Below are 25,449 nucleotides of genomic sequence, written 5' to 3'. Positions count from 1 at the left end.
AATCTTCAAAACTTTTTTGTTGAACAAAAACTAACTTGAACTCTAAAACCTTCGGCTTCAGTTAAAAGTTTGCCCAACGTACAGAAGTTAACATCCATCTCTCTTCAATACATGCCAGAATGAGTACAGATTGAGTACAAGGTTATAAACAATTGAAGGTCGCACTAGCATATCATTCAATTGAAAAATTGATAAATGAATTTTGGACTTATTTCAGGTTATCACAACACTGTACTACTGGGAAGTAGATTCATCAAAGCAAAAATAGTGACACTGTATCAATTCACAAATAAAGCTTTAAATTTTATGCTGTTGAATTTTATCTCATGGTATTGAATAGTTCGCATATCAAGAAAAGAAAACAATTAGCATTTAATTTTTATGTTATTTTAAATTTGAATGCTACAATGTATAATGAAAAAGTGGGATAAGTCCATTTTTTTCTGAAGATTAATTCCAGTAACATATTTTGAGCAGTTTGAAGATTTTGAACTGTAGTTTTAAATGTTCCACCCCAAGCTGTTATGCTGTGGGTTATAATTGATTCGGCTAGTGGGTTATATAACATCATAAGCATTTTATTCGTTAGAATATCTCTCAAGGAATAGAATTTATGAAATAATATTCGATTTTTTATTCTAATATACGTAACGTGATCATTTCATCTTGAATGTTTGTCAATAAAACCATCTTAATATTTCATATTGTCGATTTTTTGAATATTTACATTGTGAATTATGTAATTTCAGAACGGGTTCTGAAGATTGATCGACAATAGTTGGAGAAAATGTTATGCATTTTGTTTTAGGTAGGATCAAGCTCAATGAATTCTCATTCAACCACAGTCGCACCTTCTCTAAATCACTTTTTGCAAAACTTTTCATTTCATTCCAATTTTTACCGGTGAAGATCAAAGCGGTATCGTCGGCATAACAAATAAAGTGCCCCTTGAAGTCTCTGATTTATGACAAACTACTTATATAAATAAGAAACAGTATTGGGCCTAATACTGTCTCTTACTACTCCAGTCTCTACAATAAGTTCATCGCTCAAAACTTGACCTACTTCAACTTTTCGAGTTCTACTTGTGAGATAGTCTTCAATAAGGTCTAAAGCTACTCCTTGTATTCCTTTCTAATTTAAAGACTAATTTGTGATGCGAAACGGTATCGAAGGCCTTGGCCAGGTCATTCAAGGGTTGAAACTGTGCCAGCTACTCTTCTGACAATACAATAATGCATCTCAGAACAGGCAAATTCTAGTTACATGTGTAAGTTTAGAATGCTATTTTTTTGGAAATGCTCATCAAAAAATGAAAAGTCAGGGTATCATTGGAAGCAGAATTGAACGCCAATCGAAATGATGTGCCACTTGACACCCCTTCCCATTGAAGGTTCTAAGGGTAACATCTACCCCTCCTCGGGGGTTGAACCATGGGGGCTACAAATGCTCTTCGAACATGCACCCTTGACTATAAAATATACCTGTTCTTTCCCATATTATCTACTGAAAGGAATATATTAAGGGTGGGAAGTGTTCAAATTGACATCCCGTATTATATTAGAGGTCAATATTACATACAAGCTACAGGCTTCAGTGATCTTCATGTTTACTTAAGTTTTGGTTTTCTGATTTATTTTTTGTAAAATTTCTAGAAATGAACATTATTGTCACTATAATATGAAAAATTAACAAAACTGAATCAACAGAGAATCTGCTGAAGCTTAATGAAGGTCAAACTGTTGACATACGTCAAAAGAAATATAGCCATTTACAAGAGAACTTTCTCGGTTTTGAAAATGGAGTGGGATTGTTTTCTAAAACGTCGACCATCTAAAGACAACTAAGCATAAAGAATTTATTTTTGCCATTGATTATTCAATTTTTAGGCAACATTTATGAATACGACAAGTTACTGACTAATTGGACGCGGTAACTTTTCGAGGAGAACTTTCCAGTTTGCTCTCAATTACACTTCAGCGGATTCTCTATTGATTTAGCTTCATTTATTTTTCAGATTGTGGAACGTGACACAGGGTGTAACTAAATAAGTGTAAAACATTTGAGGAGGTTATTCTTCATCGAAAAAAAGATAGGATCTGTCATATAAAGAAATTACATTAGAGCATCCCTTGTTAAGATAAGGCCCCTTAAAGGGGTTACATAAAATTTGTATAACAATTTTTTTCACAAGCACTAAAAAAGTTACAATATTGGAATCAACCTGACGTTTTGTACTACCAAAAAGAAACTTAGCCAGAAATGTACTTGGTTTACCACATGGTTGTAAGAGGTGGAAAACGCAACCCCTGAAATTCATTTCCAATGTAACTTTTTGTCTTATAATCTGTTTACCATTTAAAAATTCATTTCCGATAGCCTGTTTCATTCTAAACAAAAAATTTCTATTGAGTTTTTTTGCCTAAAATAAACCAGTTCGCAGCAAAAAATTATTTCACGAACAACTACAGAGGTACATCGTCATAAATGCGAAAATACGAAACTAATCTATCTAGTAGGTCGCTATCAGCGATAGTGACAATTATTGGACAATTGGTATGACGCTGTCAGTTTGTGAATTTTCGATGTTGAATTAATACTAATTGTGTGTTGTTGTTCTGTTCTTAATTTGTTACTTTAATAATTCACTTGTTATCAAAATGGCATACACAAATGAGGAAATGGCTGATATGCATTACGTTTACGGTCTGTCTCAGGGAAATGGGTTAGAAGCTTCTAGAAGATATGCTGAAATGTATCCTCAACGGCAGCATCCTTCACATGGAATATTTGCTCGACTTCATCAACGATTACGAGAATATGGTTCATTCGACAAAAGAATGCAGGATTGTGGTCGCCATCGAGTACGAACACCACAGCTTGAGGAAGCAGTAATTAATTTGATTGAAGAACAACCTACCACCAGTACTAGAAAGATTGCTTTCCAGCTAAATGTTGATCATATGACGGTATTTCGAATTTTAAAGGAAAAACTCTTATACCCTTATCATCTGCAATGAGTACAGGCACTGTTACCGCGAGACTTTCCGAACCGCCTTGAATTTTGCAATTGGATGCTGGAAATGATTAGAAGAAATTGTGACTTTCTGAAGACGATAGAATTCACAGACGAATGTAGTTTTTCTCAGGACAAGATTATTAATTTTCATAATCACCACATATGGGCTGATGAAAACCCTCACGCTATTGTCGAAACTAACCATCAAGAACAGTTTTCTCTCAACGTGTGGCTCGGAGTTATTGGAGATGATTTAATTGGGCCTCATTTTCTACCTCCTCGATTAAATCGTGAGGCATACGTTCAATTATTGAGGAAAGTGCATCCATCCAGTACTTCTGGAGGAATTTCTTTTGGACGTCAGAAGCGATATGTTTTTTATGCATGATGGGGCTCCCGCCCATTTTAGTAAAGTAGCACGTCATATGCAAGTCAGTGGATAGGTCGAGGAGAACCACAGAACTGGCCCGCTCGATCCCCGAATCTCAATCCTCTCGATTTCTCTATTACAGCATTTGGTTCATCGTACTCCTGTTCGCGATGTAGAGGACTTAAGAAACCGCATCATCGATGCATGCAGGGTAATCAAAGAGACTCCAAGAATATTTGAGCGAATACGTGGCTCAATGCGCCGACGTCTAGACGCATGCGTAATGTCTGGAGGTAGACATATTGAACATTTACTATGATTTCTACATGTTGTGTGTTTTGTTATAAATAGATTAGTTTTGTTTATTACCCTTTAATCGTTTAATGCAGGTACTAACTACAAAATAACAATAAATCCAGTTCGCATTTATCACGATGTATCTCTGTAGTTGTTCGTAAAAAAATGTTTTGCTGCGAACTGGTTCATTTTGGGCAAAAAATCCACGAGACATTTTTTGTTTAGAATGAAACAGGCTATTCGAAATGAATTTTTAAATGGTGAACAAATAATAAGACAAAAACGTACATTGGAAATAAATTTTAAAGGTTGCGTTTTCCACCCCTTATAAACATGGGGTAAACCATATAAATAACTGGTTAAGTGTCTTTTTGGTAGTACAAAACGTCAGGTCAATTTCAATATTGTAACTCTTCCAGTGCTTGTGAAAAAAATTGTTATACAAATTTCATGTACCCACTTTGAGGGGCTGTATCTTAACAAGGGATGCTCCAATGAAGTTTCTTTATATGAAATATCCTATCTTTTTTTCGATGAGGAATCACCTCCTTAAATTTTTTACATTTATTCAATTACACCCTGTATACCCAAAACACAATGAAAGACATTTTCTATTTGTTTTTCTACTTCCACAAGCGTTTTCCAGATTTCATTAGTAGTTACTTGTTTGGTAAGATTATCAAATTCCACGTAGTAACGGCTACATCCATCAATTTATTTTCGAATTCCATTACACAATTCGTCTCTCATACTGAGTTTCATATCCATGTTAACTGGTGATTGTTCTGGGAATCACACTGAAGAACTATTTTCGTTTTAATCTTTCTCCGTGGAACAGTTGAGACCTTGGAAAGTCTCTTCGTTTGTAGGCTCTCTTCCAATGTTGAAAAGTTGGAATTAGTCGAATTTCCATGTTCGAAAGAAAAGTACGTTCATATAAAAGATTGGATCTTTATAACACCAATTATTTTCTCAACTGTTATGTTATGTTAGTTATCGTTCATTATATAAAGGAAATTGGCTAGTTTAGGCCCCGACGCATGAAAATGAGAATGTTCAACAGCACAATTGAAATATAACCCAACCTAATCTGACCCATAACCTAACCTAGTACTAATATTGAAATAATATTATATTGAGAATATTTAAAAGTTGAAATAAAGCAGTAGCTGAACCTAACCTAACCTAACCTATATAAGTGCGCCGGTACCCAAACTAGGCAATTGCTTATGAATCATAAGGATATTCAGAAATAAAATTAATTCACAAAGTAAGTTCAGAGCAGTTCTTCCAATACATCCCTTTATAGATCAGTTCCCATCCTTCAATAAATTTCCTTTGAATGCTTCTCTTTCTGGTAACATAAATTCATAGGCAGGTTCACCATTCTCAACCACATATATCGAACCGTTTCCGGCCAGTTTGATGATTCTCACTATTTCTTTCGAAAGATGATCTAATCTGTAACAAAGCAAAAACAATTTAACGATTCATGATTGGTAAGTTGCAAACACAGTAATTTTGTCAATATGATAAAATTTTCAGATAATGTCTAGAGAAGGGGAGACGAATGAAATATGAGCATTTATAAATCATATGCGAAGAGAAAACATTTTTATAGGATTTTGCAAACAGCTTTACAAGTATTTGCAGAGAAAATGATAACAGATACTACCTTTTTGAAAAAGATGAAATATCTATTTTCAAAAAATCTTACACTACTGACAATTCTATTTTAAAATTGACGACAGTTAATTTTCAAATGATAGCGTTTACGTGTGATATGAGAACAGATGATTTACCCTTCTTCTTTATCAGATTTCACTGAAGTAAATGTTGATAGATTCTTCCGCGTTTAACAAAAATATATGGGTGGAGTAGAATTGTTCTTCGGATCCTGAACAATATATACAGGGTGTCCCTGGACTTCCTCTTTTCCTCTGGGGAATGCATAGATGGGGTCAAAATATCACCAGTACTTCATATAACTTTTTTTCCTAAAAGTCTTCGTAACCAAGTTACGGGCCCTCGAAGTTACAAAATGAAAAATGTTTTTCTTTGATAACTTTTCAAGTGAATATTCAAAATCATCCAAATTTTGGTAATTGACTAAACAAATGTATTCCGTCGATGAGCTTTCATGCAGGAGTCAGTTGTTTTGCTACGAAGTCAAGAACGGACTACCCCCGATGGTCCACACCCCAAAACTTTGAAATGACAGATATTTTTCAATATTTTTCAACAAAATAAGGTTACTTGGACAATTTTATGAATAAAAGTACTCGTGTGGAAAGTCGATCGGAGCAACGAGTCTTGATAAAAATGTAGTTCTACTCGACGACATCAAACCCGCTCGTCCACCATTATTTGAAATGAATAATTATCAAAGCAGAAATAATAATGATAACGTTAATTCAACAACATTTATAACAGGAATAATACAAAGTATGCTAAAATGAAGTCGTAAACAAAAAGTACAGTACCTATATGGAAGTTAAAGTCACAATTGTGATAGCAGATATTTTTTCAAAAGAAATATCAAGTTCTGTAGATTCGTGGTGTTTTTAAACAAACAAGCTACTCTACTATGAAATATCGAATTCATTCCATATTTTGTATGTACATAATACGTGTGGAATAATCACGTTTCGTGTTGATCAGTTATCTGAATCTCATGAAACTCAACATTCGAATGTTTCAAATTCTTCTTCACAGCTAAACTGTTGAGGAGTTTCACTGATAATTATAATTTTATGGGAGAAATTCTTCAACACGAATCTAAATTTAGCTGAAAAAACGCACATCGGAAAAAATATTTACTATACTAATAAAAAGCAAACGAATGAACTACAAAAACGGCTGCACATGGTCAGGTGAAAAATATCCAGGAAATAATTATGTTCCATTTCTTTCACAGATGTTGACAAAAAAACCTTTTAGAAAGTTTTGATAAAAAATGAGAAACTGGAATGCGATTTTGTTTTGTTTTGTTGAGTGGTGCGTTGTCATATGACTATCATTGTATTGTCAATATTCTATAGGATATTTTGAATTTTTTTGATATGGCCGAACAGTTTACATTCAATGAATATGCAGATATGCATGTATTTTATGGACGAGCATTTTGTAATGCTGCAGAAGCTTCTGTATTCCGAGCATTTTCCCAATCGAACGGTACCGTCAAGAGAAACATTCGAGCGTGTCGATCGCAGCTTGAGGGAGACAGGTATGTAATAATTGATAACTAATTTGAGCACGTTGTTTTATTTCGATATTATTGTAGGTACAGTTTTGCCAAAACGAGGTGGTGAGGGTGCTCCTAGCGTACCGTTGCATTGGAGGAAAATATTTTGGAAGCCGTCGCTGATGATCCTTCAATGAGCATCAGAAATCTATCAGAACAGTTCCATACATCCAAGTCCACTATTCATAGAATAATTAGGGAACAACTGCTCCACCCATTTCACATCCAGAAGGTACATGCCATGACGCCTCAAGATTTTCCAGCACGACTGGAATATGCCAATTGGTTCATGGATAGGCAACGAGAGGATATGACTTTTATTAATCGAGTTTTATTCACTGATGAAGCAGGTTTCAGTACAGATGGAGTTATCAACTCTCATAATCTCCATATATGGGCCGAAGAAAATCCCCATGGGATATTGCAAACCAAACACCAACGAAAATTCAACGTGATTGTTTGGGCTGGTATCATAGGAAACCATCTTATAGGACCATTCGTTCTACAAGACCGATTGAATGGAGAACGTTATTTGGAGTTCATTCAGAACGATTTGAATGGACTTTTGGAACATGTTCCATTGCAAACCCGAAGAGATATGTGGTTTATGCATGATGGCGCTCCTCCTCATTTAAGTTTGATTGTGCGTGACCATCTGAACCATATTTTCCACAATAGATGGATTGGTAGAGGTGGGCCATATTCATGGCAATCGCGGTCTTCGGATTTAAATCCATTGGATTTCTTTCTGTGGGGGCATCTACAAAGCCTTGTTTACGCTACACCTATTCACACAAGAGATGCATTGTTGAATAGAATAACATTACATTGTGAAGCCATACGAAACGACCCTGGAATGCTATTTCAAGTACAGAGAGGGTGTCTTCGCAGACTAAGAAAATGTATAGAGAGAAGGTGGTCATATCGAGCAGTTTCTGTAGCGGATTTTTCATTTCTGTTTGCTCTTGAGGCTCTTGAGTTTCGTTAGTTAAACGTGTTTGCATTTGAAAAATTCGTTATGAACATTTTACCTATCATTTCCATTTTCCTTTAAAACTAATATTTTCGAATAATGGTAGACATCTAAGGATAAATGTTGTTGAATTAACGTTATCATTATTATTTCTGCTTTGATAATTATTCATTTCAAATAATGGTGGACGAGCGGGTTTGATGTCGTCGAGTGAAACTACATTTTTATCAAGACTCGTTGCTCCTATCGACTTTCCACATGAGTACTTTTATTCATAAAATTGTCCATGTAACCTTAATTTGTTGAAAAATATTGAAAAATATCTGTCATTTCAAAGTTTTGGGGTGAGGACCATCGGGGGTAGTCCGTTCCTGACTTTGTAGCAAAACAACTGACTCCTGCATGAAAGCTCATCGAGGGAATTCATTTGTTTAGTCAATTACCAAAATTTGGATGATTTTGAATATTCACTTGAAAAGTTATCAAAGAAAAACATTTTTCATTTTGTAACTTCGAGGGCCCGTTACTTGGTAACGAAGGATTTTAGGAAAAAAAGTTTATAACTTTTTTTCCTAAATGGTGATATTTTGACCCCATCTATACATTCCTGAGAGGAAAAGAGGAAGTCCAGGGACACCCTGTATATTCAATTGTTTTTTATCATTTTCGATGATCTTTCACTTCAATCACGTAGTACGACACTCATCCCATTTCTCTTGTTCTCTGCATCAATATCCGAAAATTTTTGTTCAATATCTGCCAAATTTTTCTTAAGTTTGCTCATCCATGATTTGCTTGTCTGTCTGTATTGCAGTATACATTTGCATTGTCTGTAGATTGGATTAAAGTGCCCTGTTTTGTTCAGGTCACTCCTCAATTGACAAATTTCTTCACATCGCTTTGTGATTATTGATGTTCTCACTTATATTTCTCCAATACTTTATATATTTAACATTGACCAATTTCATGATGTGTTTCCTTACCAATGATTCAAGTAGCTATATTTTTGATTGATGTTCAGAAGACTCATTACTACTTTGTTTTCCTTTGTTGCCTGATTATCGTATCAGAGTCAATTTATCTATTTTCGCCGGTTCTTCCGGTAACTTTTGAATTTCCCAAATCAATTTTATTGTTACTCTTGAGTTTATGCATGCGATTTGGCTGTCTGTCTCTTTTTATCTCAAATCAATGATCCTTACTCATGTAGAATTGCATAGATTTCCGTTTGGAACACGGATGTGGATCTTTCGTCTTTCTTTAATTTTTACTCTCCGTATTATATAATATTCACCAGCTTCAGTGTCTTTTAGAATTTCAAAATGTAATAAACGTACCTTTGTTCCGATCCTCCAAAATTTATGAAATTTTATTACGTTTTCATTTCTGGAGAAGAATGGTTTCAGGTCATCTAATTCTCCATCTTTATACAGAAAATGAGACGTGTTGATTAAAAAAAAAATAAGAAGTTATTTCAAAACAGATATCCTCATCTTCGTCAAGTCTCAATATTTAGATGAGAATCTCGTGAAGTTATTGCAAATCGAGGTCGATCGCCCGGTTCTTCGATGTCGATATTTTCACAGCTGAAAAACAGCGTTTCAACCACTGTCGGACCTTTCGGCGTTGATGTGGTCATGTATAAGTTGGGCTAGATTAAACAAAGGTATGTATTGCATCCAGGCTCAGAGATATTTGAAAAAGGTGGGAGAGAGAGTAACTTGCGAGAGCCACGAAATGAATCGGTCACGAGAGCCCGTCGAGACGAGTTCGGTGAAGGTCTTCCCTCAGCCTTCGAGGCTGAGGATGGTGGCCTGAATAGGGGTGTTTTTTTAATGCGTGGTGTGGAATTCAAGGGAAATCAGTAGCGATATCGTAAGTAGGTATTGGGTACAGATAAGTTAAAACTAAAAGTATTGGTGTTGATGACACACCGGATCGACGGAACATTGGAGTTGACTACCAACCACCGAAGAGGTGTTTGTTTTTCTGTTCATATACTAATCAGTTGATATTGAGAGAGAGAGTTCACATATTACTTCGTTTGAGTTCACTTCTTTTTTGTTAAGAAGTAATATACTATTGGGTTCCTAGTGTGAGTTGTTTGGCTAGCGTTGAGATTACAATTGAAAATGGAAGCAAATTTTAGGTTAAACACCACTCTCCCTAAAGTAAAAGTAAAAGTATTCTGTATTGAGTTGGTACGTTTCTGGAGGTTAAATTGGCGGCGTTTGGTTCTATTCTATTTCATTTTATAGAATTTAATTTTTTTTATGAGATTCTACACGTGTCTATTTTTGGTTTGTCCATGGCGTCGTTGTTTTACTCATTCTACTCAGTTTACTTTGAAACCTCGGACTTTCATTTTCTCTTGGACTGAAAAAAATACCAGCCTCGTAGAGTGAGATGAAGTTGAGAAAACGAAAATTAGAGACGTTATAGGCAATCTATTGAGATGAGACCAGTGAGTGAAAAGTATCTACTTAAGACTAAAACTTAGAGTATACTCAGCATCGTTATAGAACCATTTAATGAGAAAGAACTATAAGTAGGTATGCAAAATGATCAGGTTTCAAGAAGACCAGCCTTCGTACGATCGGCATGAACCCTTTTCAGCCTTTTCGGAATTGCTCAACATCCAAAAATTTGAAGTGGAGAAAATCCGCATCTGGTGATAGCAACTGCTATCACCAGATGCGGACAGGGTGTTACTTAAGTATGTATCATAAATTCAACAGAATATTCTTTAGGTAATTCAAAGACGGAATGTTCATATAAACATGGGTCTGCAAATCCTTCGTTCTCAAGATACAGGGTGTTGAAATAAAAAAAGAAGTTATTCGTAAATATCTCAAATATCCTTCACCTAATTTTGTTGTAATTTGGCAATGGTATTTATAACATTAAGGAGCTGATTTAGCTCGAACGTGATTCAATTTATTAAGTCCAGTGGCGTCTCGAGCGGGATATGAACGAATATTTTTGACTTGATAATATACGCCACTGACTTTTGTGCAATTTCCATCATTTCTTTGGATTAAGCTATTAAAAATACAACTGTTTTGTCTCTTGAATTTTTTTTAGATCCTTGCTTAGTTTTTAAGAAAAATAGTCGACCTAATTGCATATCCCTGGACCTCAAAAGGAATAATATGGGGAATTGAATGTTTCTTTCGGAAATTATCATTTTTACAATTTTTCATTACTAATTATGTAACAATAACAACAAATATTAAATAACATTTACATCTAGACTAACGAATTGCACTAAATTAAGTGTTGGAAATGGCCGCCTTCGGCTTCAATACAACCGTCCAGCCGCCGCATCATTGAATTTCGCACTCTTCTGAAAATACCTGGCGTATTTTTCATAATGTCACATGAATTAATTATTTTATTCCGTAAATCCTCTTCACTTTGAATAGCAGTTTTGTATACCAACGATTTGAGGTGTCTCCAGAGAAAATAATCTAAGGGATTCATTTCGGGCAAGCAAGGTGGCCATGGGTGTGGATCTTCTCTCCCAATCCAGCGATTATGGTAATTTTCATACAAAAATTGCTGTTTCACTACACTAAAGTGTAGTGAAACAGCAATTATGCAATTAGGTCGAGTTTTTTTTCTCAAAAACTAAGCAAGATACCAAAAAATTCAGGACACAAAAAAATTGTATTTCTAATTGTTTAATCCGAAGAAATAATAAAAATTGCACAAAAGTCAGTGACGTATATTTTTAGTAAAAAATATTCGTGTTCAAATCCCGCTCGAGACGCCACTGGACTCAATAAATTGATCCATGTTCGGGCTAAATTAGCTTCTTAATGTTATAAATATCATTGCCAAATAACAACAAAATTAGGTGAAGGATATTTAGGATATTTACGAATAACTTTTTTTTTATTTTTATTTCAACACCCTGTATCTTGAGAACGAAGGATTTGCGGACCCATGTTTATATGAACATTTCGCCTTGAAATTACCTGAAGAATCGTCTGTTGAATTATTGGTACACACTTAATCAACACCCTGTATATCGTAAATCCCGCATTTGGCAAAAATAATCTCCTTATGATGCACTGTTTGGAACCTTTGGTGTAGTAATGAATATTACTGGAGTTTTTTCCCAACACCAAATCGTTATTTTTAACACCTTGATACGTGTTTCGATCACCAAGTGATCATCTTCAAAAGATTTCAATTTAACATTTAAAAAAATTAAAAAGATTATAATCTTACTCTTTGAAGATGATCACTTGGTGATCGAAACACGTGTCGAGGTGTTAAAAATAAAGATATGGTGTTGGGAAAAAACTCCAGTTATATTTAAAAATAATCTAGCTGAAGCCTACGCTATTACAATTAGATGGATTTGTGATCCAACACAAGACAGCGCTATTTCAACCCGCCAAGTTATCATCAGTGGTGCTAGGTTTAATCTCGTTCGGGGGTCGATTTTGAAGCTTGGCTTGGTTTGGCCTCGTTCAAATTTTGATAATCGAGGATTGAGTCCTATGTCGATACCATAGATTGCGTCTTTGAACTTATTTTTCTTTGAACATTTGAATAGTTCATCACTAATGATACCTTGTCGGGTCGAAACAGCTCACAGGAAGATGCCATCACCATTACAGGTGATAATGGTACCCAATAACTCATTAAAAACATGAAAAGTTCTTGCTATTATTAGAATACGAAGAATTACTACAGGGAGAAAAACGTTCGAAATGATAGAATTCTTCAGAAAAATGTTGAAAATATTTAAATATGCTTTAGAATATTCTGAAATGATTTTCTGAATGGTATTATGTAATATAGAGATTATCCTCAATTTTTCAACTGTTCATATATTTGAAATAGAAAAAAGATCCTCAATACATTTTCTTCTTGTTTTTTGATTTCCATACTTTCGAAATAGGCGCTAATAGCTTTGAAGTCAGAAATATTTGTTGATTTCAAATATAAAACTATTTCTCACTTTTGGCCTTGGGTGGATCCTATTTGGTCGACAGGAACTGGCCATCCTTGCTCATACTCCGGTAAAATTAAAGAATTTTTGTCTTGAAAAATGGTAGTGTCCGTTATTCCAGGACATACTGCTACAACTCTGACACTACTTCTTTCGTAGTGGAAAGGGGTTCCCCAACATTTCGTGAGTCCGACCACGCCAAATTTAGTTGCAGCATAAACCGGAACTAGTGGTTGACCAAATAGTCCAGCAATAGATGAGGTATTCAGTATAACAGCTTCTCTGCCTTGTTTGTGATTCTTCAAGTAGTTCTCCAAACCTAAAAGTACTCCAGTTACCTCTCCTTTCTGAAAAAAGGTATACAATAGTATAGTATACTAGTATAAAATATGTATAAAATAGTACCTTTTCAATCAGTCGATTGATTGGAAATAATTTCTTGTTCAGATTCACATAACAATAAGTTTTTTTTAATGATATAGTTCTCTCACATTCATGAATTGAAATGGTCGAAAAGTTGAAAAGCACACAAAATTATTGAGAAACCCTGAAAATCATGTCTTGAGAGAAGAATATAATTTATATAGGAATGAGCTGAACAAGCTCACAAAAACAGCAAAAAAGAACTACTCGAAAAAAATTATAGATGAAAATGCGAATAGCTCAAAAGGGCTTTGGGAGTGTGTTAATAATATTTGCAATAAAACTCGAAACGAAACCAAAGTAGAAAAAATCAAACTGGAAAATGGAAAAATATTACAGAACAATAAACAAATCGCTGATATTTTCAATTGCCAATACAGTACGATAGGAAAAAAAATAGCTGATGAAATTTCAGTACCTCACAATTTCAATGAATCTGAAAATACTCTGCAAGACACCATGTATCTTCCCGACACTGATGAAAATGAGGTTCATAAACTAATCATGGAATTGAAACTTAAACAATCACAAGGTCCCGATAACATCCGTTCGAAAACACTGAAGGCTATATCTATTAAAATGAAAAACCTTCGGTTCACTTGATAAATAGATGCTTTGATACAGGGTGTTTTAAATTGAACATAACCAACTATAGACCGATTTCACTCATCTCAAATTTGGAGAAAATAATTGGAAAAATACTCAAAATGAGACTTCTGAGCTTCTTGAACAAACATAACATCATTTCTAGGTCTCAGTTCGGATTCAGAGAAGGAAAGTCAACAGAAGATGCGATCTATTATCTTACAAGTAATATTTATAATGCATTGGACAAAAAAAACTCCCTTATGTATCTTTGTCAACCTCTCAAAAGCATTTGATACGGTAATTCATGAAAAGTTTCTGAACAAACAAGAATGCTACGGGATAAGTGGAAATATTCATAAAATCTCAGAAAGTCACTTATCAGATCGCAATCAAAAAGTTAACATAAGTGGTACTCTAAGTGATCCTCTGACTGTTACATATGGCGTACCTCAAGGAACAGTACTAGGTCCTCTTCTATTCATAATGTATATGAACAGCATTTCACACCTTGATACGAAGAGAAAAATGATAAGTTTCGTAGATGGATTTAAAAACAAAAGCTGAAACTGATCTTAGTAAAATAGATAAGTGGTTTAGGTATAACAAATCAACTCTGAATTTAGATAAAACAAATTACTTATCATTTACTTCTTATTCCAATCATTTACTCAATATGGGTTCATTACGATTCGGAAATAACTTAGGCATTGTGATAGACAGACATCTGAGATGGAATTTTCAAATAAAAATTATAGTAGGAAAACTGAGAGGTTTTTTATTCAAATTCGAATAGTTGAAAGAATTTTTAGATGTAAATCATTTGAAAACATTATACTATGCTCTGGTACAGTCACATATATCTTACGGTATAAATTGGCTTGGGAGGTGTTAATGACTGTCACTTGGAAATGCTCAATGTTATTCAGAAATGGATACTGAAAATTATCCTTGGAAGAAGAGGTACATACTCAAGTGAAAAATTATTTAAAGAGGCCAATGTATTTGACGTAAGGCAGGCTTACTGCATCAACTTATCAGTTAATGTCAAGAACAATAAAATACAACTTGAATCTGTAGATCATAATTATAATACCAGGAAGAAACAAAACAAGATACCTAGATCGGAAAAAGCAATTTGACAACAATGTTCAGATTACCTCGAACCTCGCCTACATGATATGCTACCAAAGTATATAAAAAAATTAAATAGTTCTATTATGTTCAAAAAATTTATAAAAAGTTGGATTCTGCGTTCCGAAAGGACATTGTTTCATGATTTTGTCAACCAAACTTTCAAAATGTAATTACAATTAAAACACCAACCGTTTGTATATAGCATGCATACAAGCTGACAACACACAGAATATAAAAGAATACCTGAATATGACAAAGCCCAAATATGACTTACACCCTGAATATGATGTATCTACACATCAATTATTGCAAACACACCTACTACTCTCGCCCTAAATATGTCATTTACTATAAGTATTCGAAAGGAGAAATAATAAAATAATAAAATATAAAATAAATAATTATTTACATTCCATTTATATATTCACTAGTTGTAATTTCTTTTAACAAGATTATGTACTTATGTGCTCCAAAACGTTTATACCACTTTTTTGTCATTGTACACTATAGTGTTATACTTTTCAGTTTTGAGGTTAATATCACATACAAGCGATAGTTTTATACTGAAGCTTCATGATTTTTTCTTGTTTATTCACTTACAATACATTCACTTCAATTATTGTAAAATTTTGAGCTTTCATGAATGAACATTATTATTATTATTATTTTCCCCGTAGTGTGCGCTGGTCAGGCCCTATCCCCCGAAGCTCCGATACATTCGGGAGGGCGCGCCAGCATTATCAACCAATGACCACTCTCCACACCGTGGGGTAAATGATCATTGGGTCCGAGAATCATGTGCCTTGAGCAAGCGCAGTGAGCCAAGAATGACATCCTTCTGCATCTGTGCGGCTAAGATTTCTGCCTTAGTGCGGCAAGCCGGTATGATTTTAAGATGCGAGAGTAGGGAGGGCATTATTCCACCAAGGACTTCAATAATTAATCAGAAGAACCATCTTGACAGAGTGATCTGGATAGAGTCTGCAGAGTTCGAAGTGAAAATCTCGATAATTTATCAGTTTTCCTCCTCTTTTCTGACGATATTTGTCTTGCCAGGAGCTGAAAACTCCACGACAAATATCGTTTTGATCTGGTGGTCGAGAAAGACTACATCAGGCTTATTAGCTTGTATGAGCCTGAGGGTGGGGAACGAATAGTTTCAATAAATTCGGCACTTCTCGTTCCCCACAACGGATTCAATATCTCCCGTGCATAGGGCAACACCGGTGTCTCGCCAATACCGTAGGAGTGCTGTAGATGATAATAAAGCAAACGTCAGGCGCTCTGATAAGCCAAGGTCTCCAATGTTATTGAAGGAGACCCCATGCATTGGCTCATCCTTGTGTTTCCGCAGAAGTAAGGTGATCTCTGCGGCTTTTATGCTTGTTTTATTATTTGAATAATACTACCACCAATCAACAGAATATTTACTTTATCACGCAGCGACATCCAAATAAAATAATTTATTGTAATGAAGATGCTCTAGGTTTGAAGCAAATTTTCCCAGTGGTGCCGAATCTGCGATTCGGCACCACTGATAGATATGCGTTTTTACGTTTTCTACGCCTTGCGCGTACTACAGTTTCAGGCATATTCCATGAACATGATAGGAAACTCGAGAGACTCAAGCTTTTATGAGAAATGATATACAATGCATTTCTTTGATGTCCCCCCCCTCTTTATTTTCCGAATGGGTCAACTCAAAAAATTGAAATGAAGGATAACGAAATTAATGCATAAATACTTTATTTTGAAGGAAAACTGACAGATGAAACTTTCGAAATGGCGACTGGGTTGCATCTGGAAAAAATTAAACGGAAAGGGGGGTCTTGTGACCCATCATTTTGAAGCTCCTGATGAATACTTCACAATCCTAGAATATGAAGTCAATGTCTTTCCCTACTACAAAATGACGGAACATTTAATAATTTCCTGAAGACAAACACATTAATATCGATATTGCTATAAATATTCCTTTTTATCTGTCATATGGCAATTCCAACAGCTTGATAAGGTTTGTTAAGTTATTTTTTGTTCATAAAGTGACACCAATCCTCACGTTTTCTGGGAAATACATACCCAATATCCAGAAATAATTTAACGTTTGGGCAGGAATATTGGGAAAACATATTGTAGGATCTCTATTCATTGATCAAAATTCAACAGAGGAACTGTATTTGAATATGTTGGAAACTACTGTTGACCCTCATCACTGAAATTGTCGAAGCAAATCCTAATGAATTCGATATGGAAATTGTATTCCAACAAGATGGAGTACCACCACATCACTCCAGACAAGTAAGAAACTATTTGGATACTACTTTTCCCGGTCGTTGGATTAACCGTCGAGGTTCTACAGAATGGCCAGTCCGCTTGCCAGATTTGACACCTTTGGGCTTTTTTCATGGGGCTATTTGACGCAAAAGGTGTTCGAAACTGAGCCTGGTTCAATATTGGAGAATTGGGGAATAATAAATATTTCTAAAGATATTGACGTTACTGTGTTCAAAAATGTTCGGCGTGAAATATCGGATAGGCTGAGCATATGTCAAGAAGTTGAAAGCAATCATTTCGAGCATCTTCTGAACTGACTTCAAGCTTATTACCTCATTTTATGTAGTTAAATGTCAATTATTCAAACAACTACTTGAAGATCCGTCATTTTGTAGTAGTTGAAGAAATTTACATTATATTCAGGGATTATGAAGCATTTGTCAGGAGCTTCAAAAAGATGTGTCACAAGACCCCACTTTCCATTTAATTTTTTTTCCAGATGGCGCCCAGTCGTCATCTTGAAAATTTCATCTGTCATTTTCACTTCAAATACAGTATATTCATGCATTAATTTCATTATCACAAACTTCAATTTTTCGAGTTGACCCGTTCAAAAAAAGGGGGGGGGGACATTAAACAAATGCACTGCTTACAAGATTAAGTAAGTGCGAAGTGTATAAGTAGAACAGATTGAACTTCTGTTCAATATAGAAATTTCTTTCAACATGAAGTGAAAGTCTTTAATTGAGTGCTTTCAATTTTCAAATTCAAATTAAACAAAGTGTGTGTGAGATGTCATTGAAATTTTCCATTTGTTTGAAAGACCCTTGCCACAATGTGTGGAAATAAAACACCGTGCAAATATTTGTCGTGGTTTTTCTGGGTGGAGCGAATCCAAGAAGTCCAATCTTCCATGACTCTGGCGCAGGCTGACTTTGATCGATGGCTGAATTTGACCAATGGCATTGGTTATGTTGGCTTTGTGGACCGATGTGGATTGTGGTTTATTCGCATACACCTGCGAATCAAGAAAATCACACAAAAATGTCTAACTGGGATTATTTGCACGATCTTGGTGGGCAGTTAATACCATCTCTACGTAAGATGACCATGCCCTCAAATCGCTCGTGCAGAATATACAATGTGGCATGAGATGTGTGGCATGTAGTGTCGTCCTGTTGAAACAACATGTCGTTGTTGTCTGGATCGTCCAATTCAGGCAAAACAAAGTTGGTAATCATCGACCTATAATGCTCGCCGTTGACACTGATGGCTTGGCCAACGTCGTTTTCCAAGAAATATGGACTCATGTCGCTGTCAGCCTAAAATCGACACAAGCAATGACTTTTTGGGGATACATTGGACGCTCTTGGATCTCATATGGATTGGTATCGTTCCAAATTTGAAAATTCTGTTTGTTCACGAACTTATTTATCAAAAAATGGGCCTCATCACTAAAGATAATTTTTAGATGAAAATTAGGGTCAGTTGCCAACTGCTCCAGAGCCCATTCAGTGAACAACTCATGTCGTTGTCTATGGTCGTGCACCTTCAGTTACTGGGTCAGTTGAATATTGTACGGGTGCAGGCCCAAGTTATGCAGGCCAAATTATGATTTGTCAAAAGCTGAGTTCTTGTGAGCTACGCGAAATCCAGTGTCTCCAATTCTCATGTTTCTGGAATATAGTGTGTTTTGTCGACATATGGGTGTTGGTTGATCGTTTACTGAACCAGTGGACTCAAATTCATCTAGTACATTGCGGATAGTCCTCTCGGTAGGACGATTATGGCGGCCGTAAAATGGGCGAAGCGCACGGTACGTTTTCCTAACAGAACACCATTTTGATAAAACAGTTTTTTCATTTGCACAACAATGCAGCTTATCAAATGATCTCAACCACATTTCGGGTGAAAGGAGTAACCACCAAAAAGTGTTGAATTTTCTAGATTGTGCTAATATCATGAACCAAATCTGAAGTCTCAATGGGGGATATTATTATGTGAAACTTTCATTTTCAACTGCCAATCTATATATCTAATGATCGAAGACTGGCTCCAATCATTCTAGAGGTTAATGGGAAGTATATTTATTTATAGATTTTTAGAAATAATGGTCACATATTTTGTGGTAATTGGAAAGCTATTCAGACGGAGACTATGATAACCCTTATCAAATGAAAACGTTGAATAACAGGCTTTTCAAGCACATTTTAATTGACCTTTATATAAGCGGCCGCGCCTTGACAAACCGGTGCGACTAATTGATATTGTTGTTTGTAATGTTTGTAGGTAGAAATATACTTACCTGTTTCAGAATTAAATTGATAGTTGTGAATATAATATTGTTTGAGTGAATTTCATTCGAAGACATTGTTTCTTGTTTGGATTTTATTCGAGATCATTGTTATCAGTTACTAGTTTCAGAACCCCGCTTCGCTCAGGACGTTGACATGAGATTGTTGAGGTATTTTGTTTCACATACCTTTATCTATGGGCAGCCCCACCCATTCAGAAGAGATTTCGAATAGTTTACAATGTTTTAGAACATTCCACAACATTCGAGAATGTTCAAGATCAAGAGTGTTCGACGAACATTCCGGAATGATCGTGAACGTTTCGAACTAGTTCGGAGTATTTGATAACATTCCAGAATAGTTTTCACATATAATCAGTGGGCATAATTGAAGACTGGCTATAAATTAAATCATCTTACAGAACAATTCGTTCAGGCCAGTCTCAACTCCCTACGCTGAAGGTTAATGGACTGACACCTTTTAGGAAACAACTACTTCCCTGGCTAATACCACGAAGGGTGTTATATCCGACAGGTGTTAGTGCAGGATTCTTCAGTGAAGTTATTCCTGCATATGATTTTGGCGATACAACTGCCGGAAATTTTCAATTATTAGAACACATTTGCCGATTAGTTTCGGGCTGTTTGGCCATTCGTCAGTGCAAGGTAGTGTCTATCATCAACATAAAGTCGATGATTTCCGATAATGGACTTGTTTCATTCTATTGAAGATGATACTGGTTTGCTCATAGACTGATCGAGTTAGGGGTATATTATACTTATCGAGTCTAATCAGTCCCAATACCTCTTTATATTTGCAGAAAATACAAAAATTGATCGTATCTACAGCGGCGTGTCAATTATTTTAACAAAAATACGAAGTTATGAAACATTAGAAAGAGTACATTGTCTCATACATTCAAAAGAGATAGCTGACTGGGTGGCAATATGACTAATATATAACATTGTACGTCTTATTTTTGGTGGGTGGCATGAATGCATAATTGATTTATTTTATTAGGGTTCATAAGCCTTCGAGAACCATTTGAAAATATAGCTTCTTAAATTCTATGCAGAACTATGGTTTTCGAGTACATTTTATTTCATATGGAGAGTTTTTTTATGAATTAAAACGTTAACGGGTTCATATACACTTCCATTATTGAAATTTCCGTGACATATGAAAATGACTACTACCGGAGATATTTCAAAAATAAAGTTTTTATTGCGTTTTGTGTTATTTGGATACCATGTATATTTAATTGTCCCTTTGAATGCATTTCTTACACTTTCTTCTTAGATTTAGTTGTCGGAAATAAGTGTGATTTCACTTGGAATGACGAATGAATCAGAAACTGTTTATAGCCTCCGTGAATTTTACAATTTTGTAATGTTCATTATTTGTATTGTTCTTATTGGTCAATCGAACAAGTAGCGAGACAAGGCCCGTGACGTCACGGCCCTAGAAAATCCGATTTTTAAGAATTAATTACGGGAAAACAACGCTATTTAGAGGGCTGAAACAAAGTACACTATTTTTTAATTTGAAATTACTACCGAATGAACTATGAACCAAAAATCATGAAACAAGCATATTGAGTATCATTCTTCGAACTAGGCTGAACCGAACAACAAAGAACAGGTTTGTCATCACCCCATCTGCCTGTTAACGAGGTAACCAACCGCATATCCGAAATTTGCCGAATTCCTTGTATAGGGAAAGAAAACTTTTCACATATAGTCAGTGGGCATACTTGAAGACTGGCTATAAATCAAATCATATTAAAGAAGTCAAGGAATTGGTCAGGTCGCTAGTTAAATCTATAATGAAAAAAAATCAGTTAATTTGTGAATTTGTATTAACATTTCTCTTCCAATATTTTTGTTGGACATATATAACAAATTTGAAAAAATATTAGCAGTAGTGTATTAACTTCTGATAAGATATTTATTGAAGAAAGTTTTGGTCTTATCGTATAACGTGTGATTTTTTGTGTCGTGAATCTTTTGTCGACTCTCCCAGATGGCTTCTTCGTAGTAGAAGACGTTATTGCATTTTTTCAATTACGTCTTACAATAATTTAAAAATCACCAGTGGGAGATTATTAATTCACGAAACTAATGAAATAATATATTTTTATTGTATCATTTCTGAAGGACAACAGCCTGAGGTTTGATTGAAATAAAGAAATTTTATAATCATCAACTGGTTTTCAGAAGCTGAGGAAGGTTTGGTTTATAACATTCTAGGATATATGATTTTTGAATTTTCGATAAATCAAATTAATTTTAAAATTTCCATATACTCACAAGATTGATGTCTATTTCTTTTTCCCAGATAGCATCGTTCATAATACCAGCGTTATTCAAAAGAATATCGATATATTCGAAGTGTTCCACCGTTTTTTTGAAGGCATCTGTAAAAGTTATTTAATTAACAATAAATTAATTTGAAATAAAATGGTCTAGAAATGACGAAAGTAGTGAAAGTCACAACGGCAGCAGCATTGGAGTCACCTTTGAATCTAGAATTTTGTGATAACGCGGGAGGTAATAATGGGTCAGTTTCGACTGGAAAGTTGTGAGAAAACGGACAAAATTGTAATTTAAGATTATGTGGAGAAATGAACATAAAACGTGTTCAAGAAGCACTTGACATCCAAGTACTATTTCAACACAAACTATGCATTCGCGCCACATACTGGCCTTGAACCAGCTGTGATCCCTCTGGAAATGAATCAATGAGAAAAATGAAGAGTACTGAGGAATACACCTGAGCAGGCACAAGTAGACCAAGTATGGAATAGTATTCCTAATATAGAATCCCCCATTTCTCTCAAATGCAAACTCACACACGCATCAATCAGCGATATTTTGCCTCTTTCTACTTCATTTCACGCGTACATATAGTTACATGTCTTTAGGGCGAGCCCCTCCATCGTTGTGACAATGTTTTGTTTTACCGCTTCCGCAGGTATCATATGTTTGTACAAAAAGTACCTAAAGTGGCCTAAATTATTTCTAAAACAATATAAGAACAAGTTATCAGTTAGAAGACCAACTGGCACTTATTTTGCTGGAGCAAAGAACAAGTAGACTCATTCTTGGATCTCCTCGAAGACTTCTATTTTCAAGGAAACTATGGTCCAAGTCTCATATACAACGTGGATCAATTTGGGCTCACCGTAATATAAAGCAAGGTGGCTTAAGAAATTGGACATGAAGGAAAACGTCGGATAGCTTCCCTTACTTCAGCGGAAAGGGGTCCATTGATTACGTCACTAGTCATTTTGAGCCTCGCTATATCATATTTCCACGCAAAAGGCAGCTGATGAGAGGCAATCCCTCAGGTGCTGTTGGCGTTGCATATCCATCAGGATGGATATAAATGGACATATTCACTGACTGGTTCAAACATTTCCTCGAACATATATACCCTACTCCGGATTCGAAAGTATTACTGATCTCACACTCGTATCAAGACTCATGTCAGTATGGATAGGTCGGTTGGTAACTATTTGGTCAGTAAGTGGAACAGAGATTCGATGGCTGACTTTGAGGTACTAGCTAAGTAAGTGAGATATGTGGTTTGCTCAGTAGAAACAATGGCTGCGTCTGACATGAGACATTAGTAGTGATCACCATAAAGATACTACTTTGATGATTCTTTGCTAGCATGAGTCTCTTGAAGACTACTGAAGGTTATTATTCGTAGTATGTTAAGTATGTGAAGGATATTTCGCACATTGTCAAAAAATAACGATGTTATTATTAGGTTTTATTCTATATTGGCACATATCAATGACTTTCAAATGTTATGAACCTTGAATATCAACATTGGCAACCTTCAGTCGAGGTATTTAATCCAAACTCATGGTTGATCATAGGTCATCATAACGACTGAGATAATAAACATGCAGTTCACATTTCATTTTTATATCTACATCGATTAGTGCTGAAAATTCAATGTGCTTACTTTCGAATTCTTCTTTTTTGGTTACATCTGTTCTTATAAATAGGGCTTTTTTCGTTCCGAATTCGTTTTCTATTTCTTCCACAGCTTTCCTTCCAGCGGTTTCGTTAATATCAGCGATGGTCACACCCTAGAAAGTAAATGTAAGATCAGGTAAGGAAAGAGCTAGTCAGACAATTCTGATTCTGGAAATATGCGTTTTGAGACTAATACCTTGAATCCAATATTAGGTGTAATACTACAGTCTCAACAGGTTGGGAATTTCGGAATAAAGAAAAAATGCGCCATACAGACAAAACATCCTGACTTCGAAAAACGAGAGTGAAGTTCGGAATTATGCTTTACAGGTTATTATGAGATTAGGTGTAAAAAATATAGAAGAACTAATATCATGTTTTATAATATATTTGAGTTGAGTGAATCTAAACCTTGGTAACATTTCAGTTGTATTATTTACTGCTCAAAAAACTACAATACAGGGTGTCTCGTACCTCATAGGTTTCTGTTCTAAGATCTCTGTTATAGAAAACAGCAAAAATTATTTTGAAAAATTTCTAGAACATTTTGTAACTTTTATTCGAATTTAGGTGGTAGGATTGTTGATCTGTCATGTCCAGTAAGTGCAAAATGAATTGAGGTTCGAATGCTCGTAACTCAAAATGGAAAAGAAATGAAATCAACCATTTTCATGACACATGGACACATGGATTGAAAGTAATGTCAATTTGAAATTGAAATTTTGTACTTATATTACCTCCAACCCTTGTCGAAGAAGTTCTTTGGCACTGCTCAGACCTATTCCTGAAGCTCCTCCTGTAACTAAGGCTATTTTTCCAGATAATACGAAAACCATTTTCACCCGATATCCACTTACTATATTCTGACTGAAGTTATATGAGTATTAGATTACTCAAAAAAACCTTATTCAATTCGAATAGGCATTCTCATTCAGAGATAATAATACATAAAAATGATAACACAATCATTTAAACAACACTCAAATGTTTTCGATGCATCAGTAATTACGGTTTCACATAACCACATCGAGTTCGATGCACAACTGCAGATACATTACTTCCACATCATGAGAAAGCGGAGAAAGGGAAAGATAATTTTCCGTTATATCTGTGGACTGGTTTACAAGCAAATTGCGTCGTAGAATATCAGTAAGAGAATGAATATATTCTTTGGTAGGTGAGGACTATGTCAGCGTACAGAGTGTGGTCGAAAAACTGCCATATTGTAATAAAACTGTTTTCGTTACTGGGGGAACTAGGGGTATGATGGGGACGCTGAGGGAAAACAATAAAAAACTACAGTAAGAATCAACATACTGTTTTCATTCAATAATGGCACTTTAGTTTCTTTATCAACTATAATTTGGCATAATCTTTTAACGATAATGTTATCACAAATTTATAATAATTATTATTATTTATGAGACAATAAAAAACCCGTCTTGTCCCGTATGTGGAGTATGATGGGGAATGATAAATGGGGCATGATGGGGTCAAGGGGGCGAGATGGGTTTCTTATTCATCTTCACAGAACATGCATATGAGTAATTCTTCTAAGTTTTCATCATCCACCCCCGCACATGCAGTATGAGCCCATCGCTTACAGTTTTGACATTTTACCTAATTTTCGGGAGATTTCAGGTAAATGTGGTATGTATCATTGCAATAAAAACAAACGCTATTCTCTTGTCCTGAAGTTGATGGCCTGGTCTTTTTCTGAAGTTCACTATTTTTGGTAGTAACGTTCTTGGACGATTTACTATTTTTAGCAGGAGCGTCCTTTGATGATTTACTTCTTTTAGCCGGTATTGGCAATATATCTTGGCAATATATCTTTACGTGAAGCATTTTCGAAACTAGAAGTTAAAACACGGCAGA

The 25,449-nt window shown here is 35.2% G+C and overlaps 1 protein-coding gene across 1 annotated transcript; it reads right to left on the bottom strand.

Moving 5' to 3' along the window:
• Window positions 1–4,621: 4,621 nt before the first annotated feature.
• On the bottom strand, window positions 4,622–24,661 carry LOC111512954 (15-hydroxyprostaglandin dehydrogenase [NAD(+)]-like). The gene is made up of 5 exons (XM_074179788.1): window positions 24,309–24,661; window positions 23,558–23,684; window positions 21,892–21,998; window positions 12,879–13,216; window positions 4,622–5,147 (listed from the first exon to the last, which is right to left on the bottom strand). The coding sequence occupies exons 1-5, from the start codon at window positions 24,405–24,407 to the stop codon at window positions 4,997–4,999; spliced, it is 822 nt and encodes a 273-aa protein (XP_074035889.1). The 5' UTR covers window positions 24,408–24,661; the 3' UTR covers window positions 4,622–4,996.
• Window positions 24,662–25,449: the final 788 nt, after the last annotated feature.

The sequence above is a fragment of the Leptinotarsa decemlineata genome, unplaced genomic scaffold (assembly GCF_025532065.1).
Source record: "Leptinotarsa decemlineata unplaced genomic scaffold, Ldec_3_MD MMD2_tig00026282_RagTag_RagTag, whole genome shotgun sequence".
Lineage (NCBI taxonomy): Eukaryota > Metazoa > Arthropoda > Insecta > Coleoptera > Chrysomelidae > Leptinotarsa > Leptinotarsa decemlineata.
The sequence above is the reverse complement of the archived record's forward strand: the minus strand, read 5'-3'. Positions and strand labels throughout refer to the sequence as shown.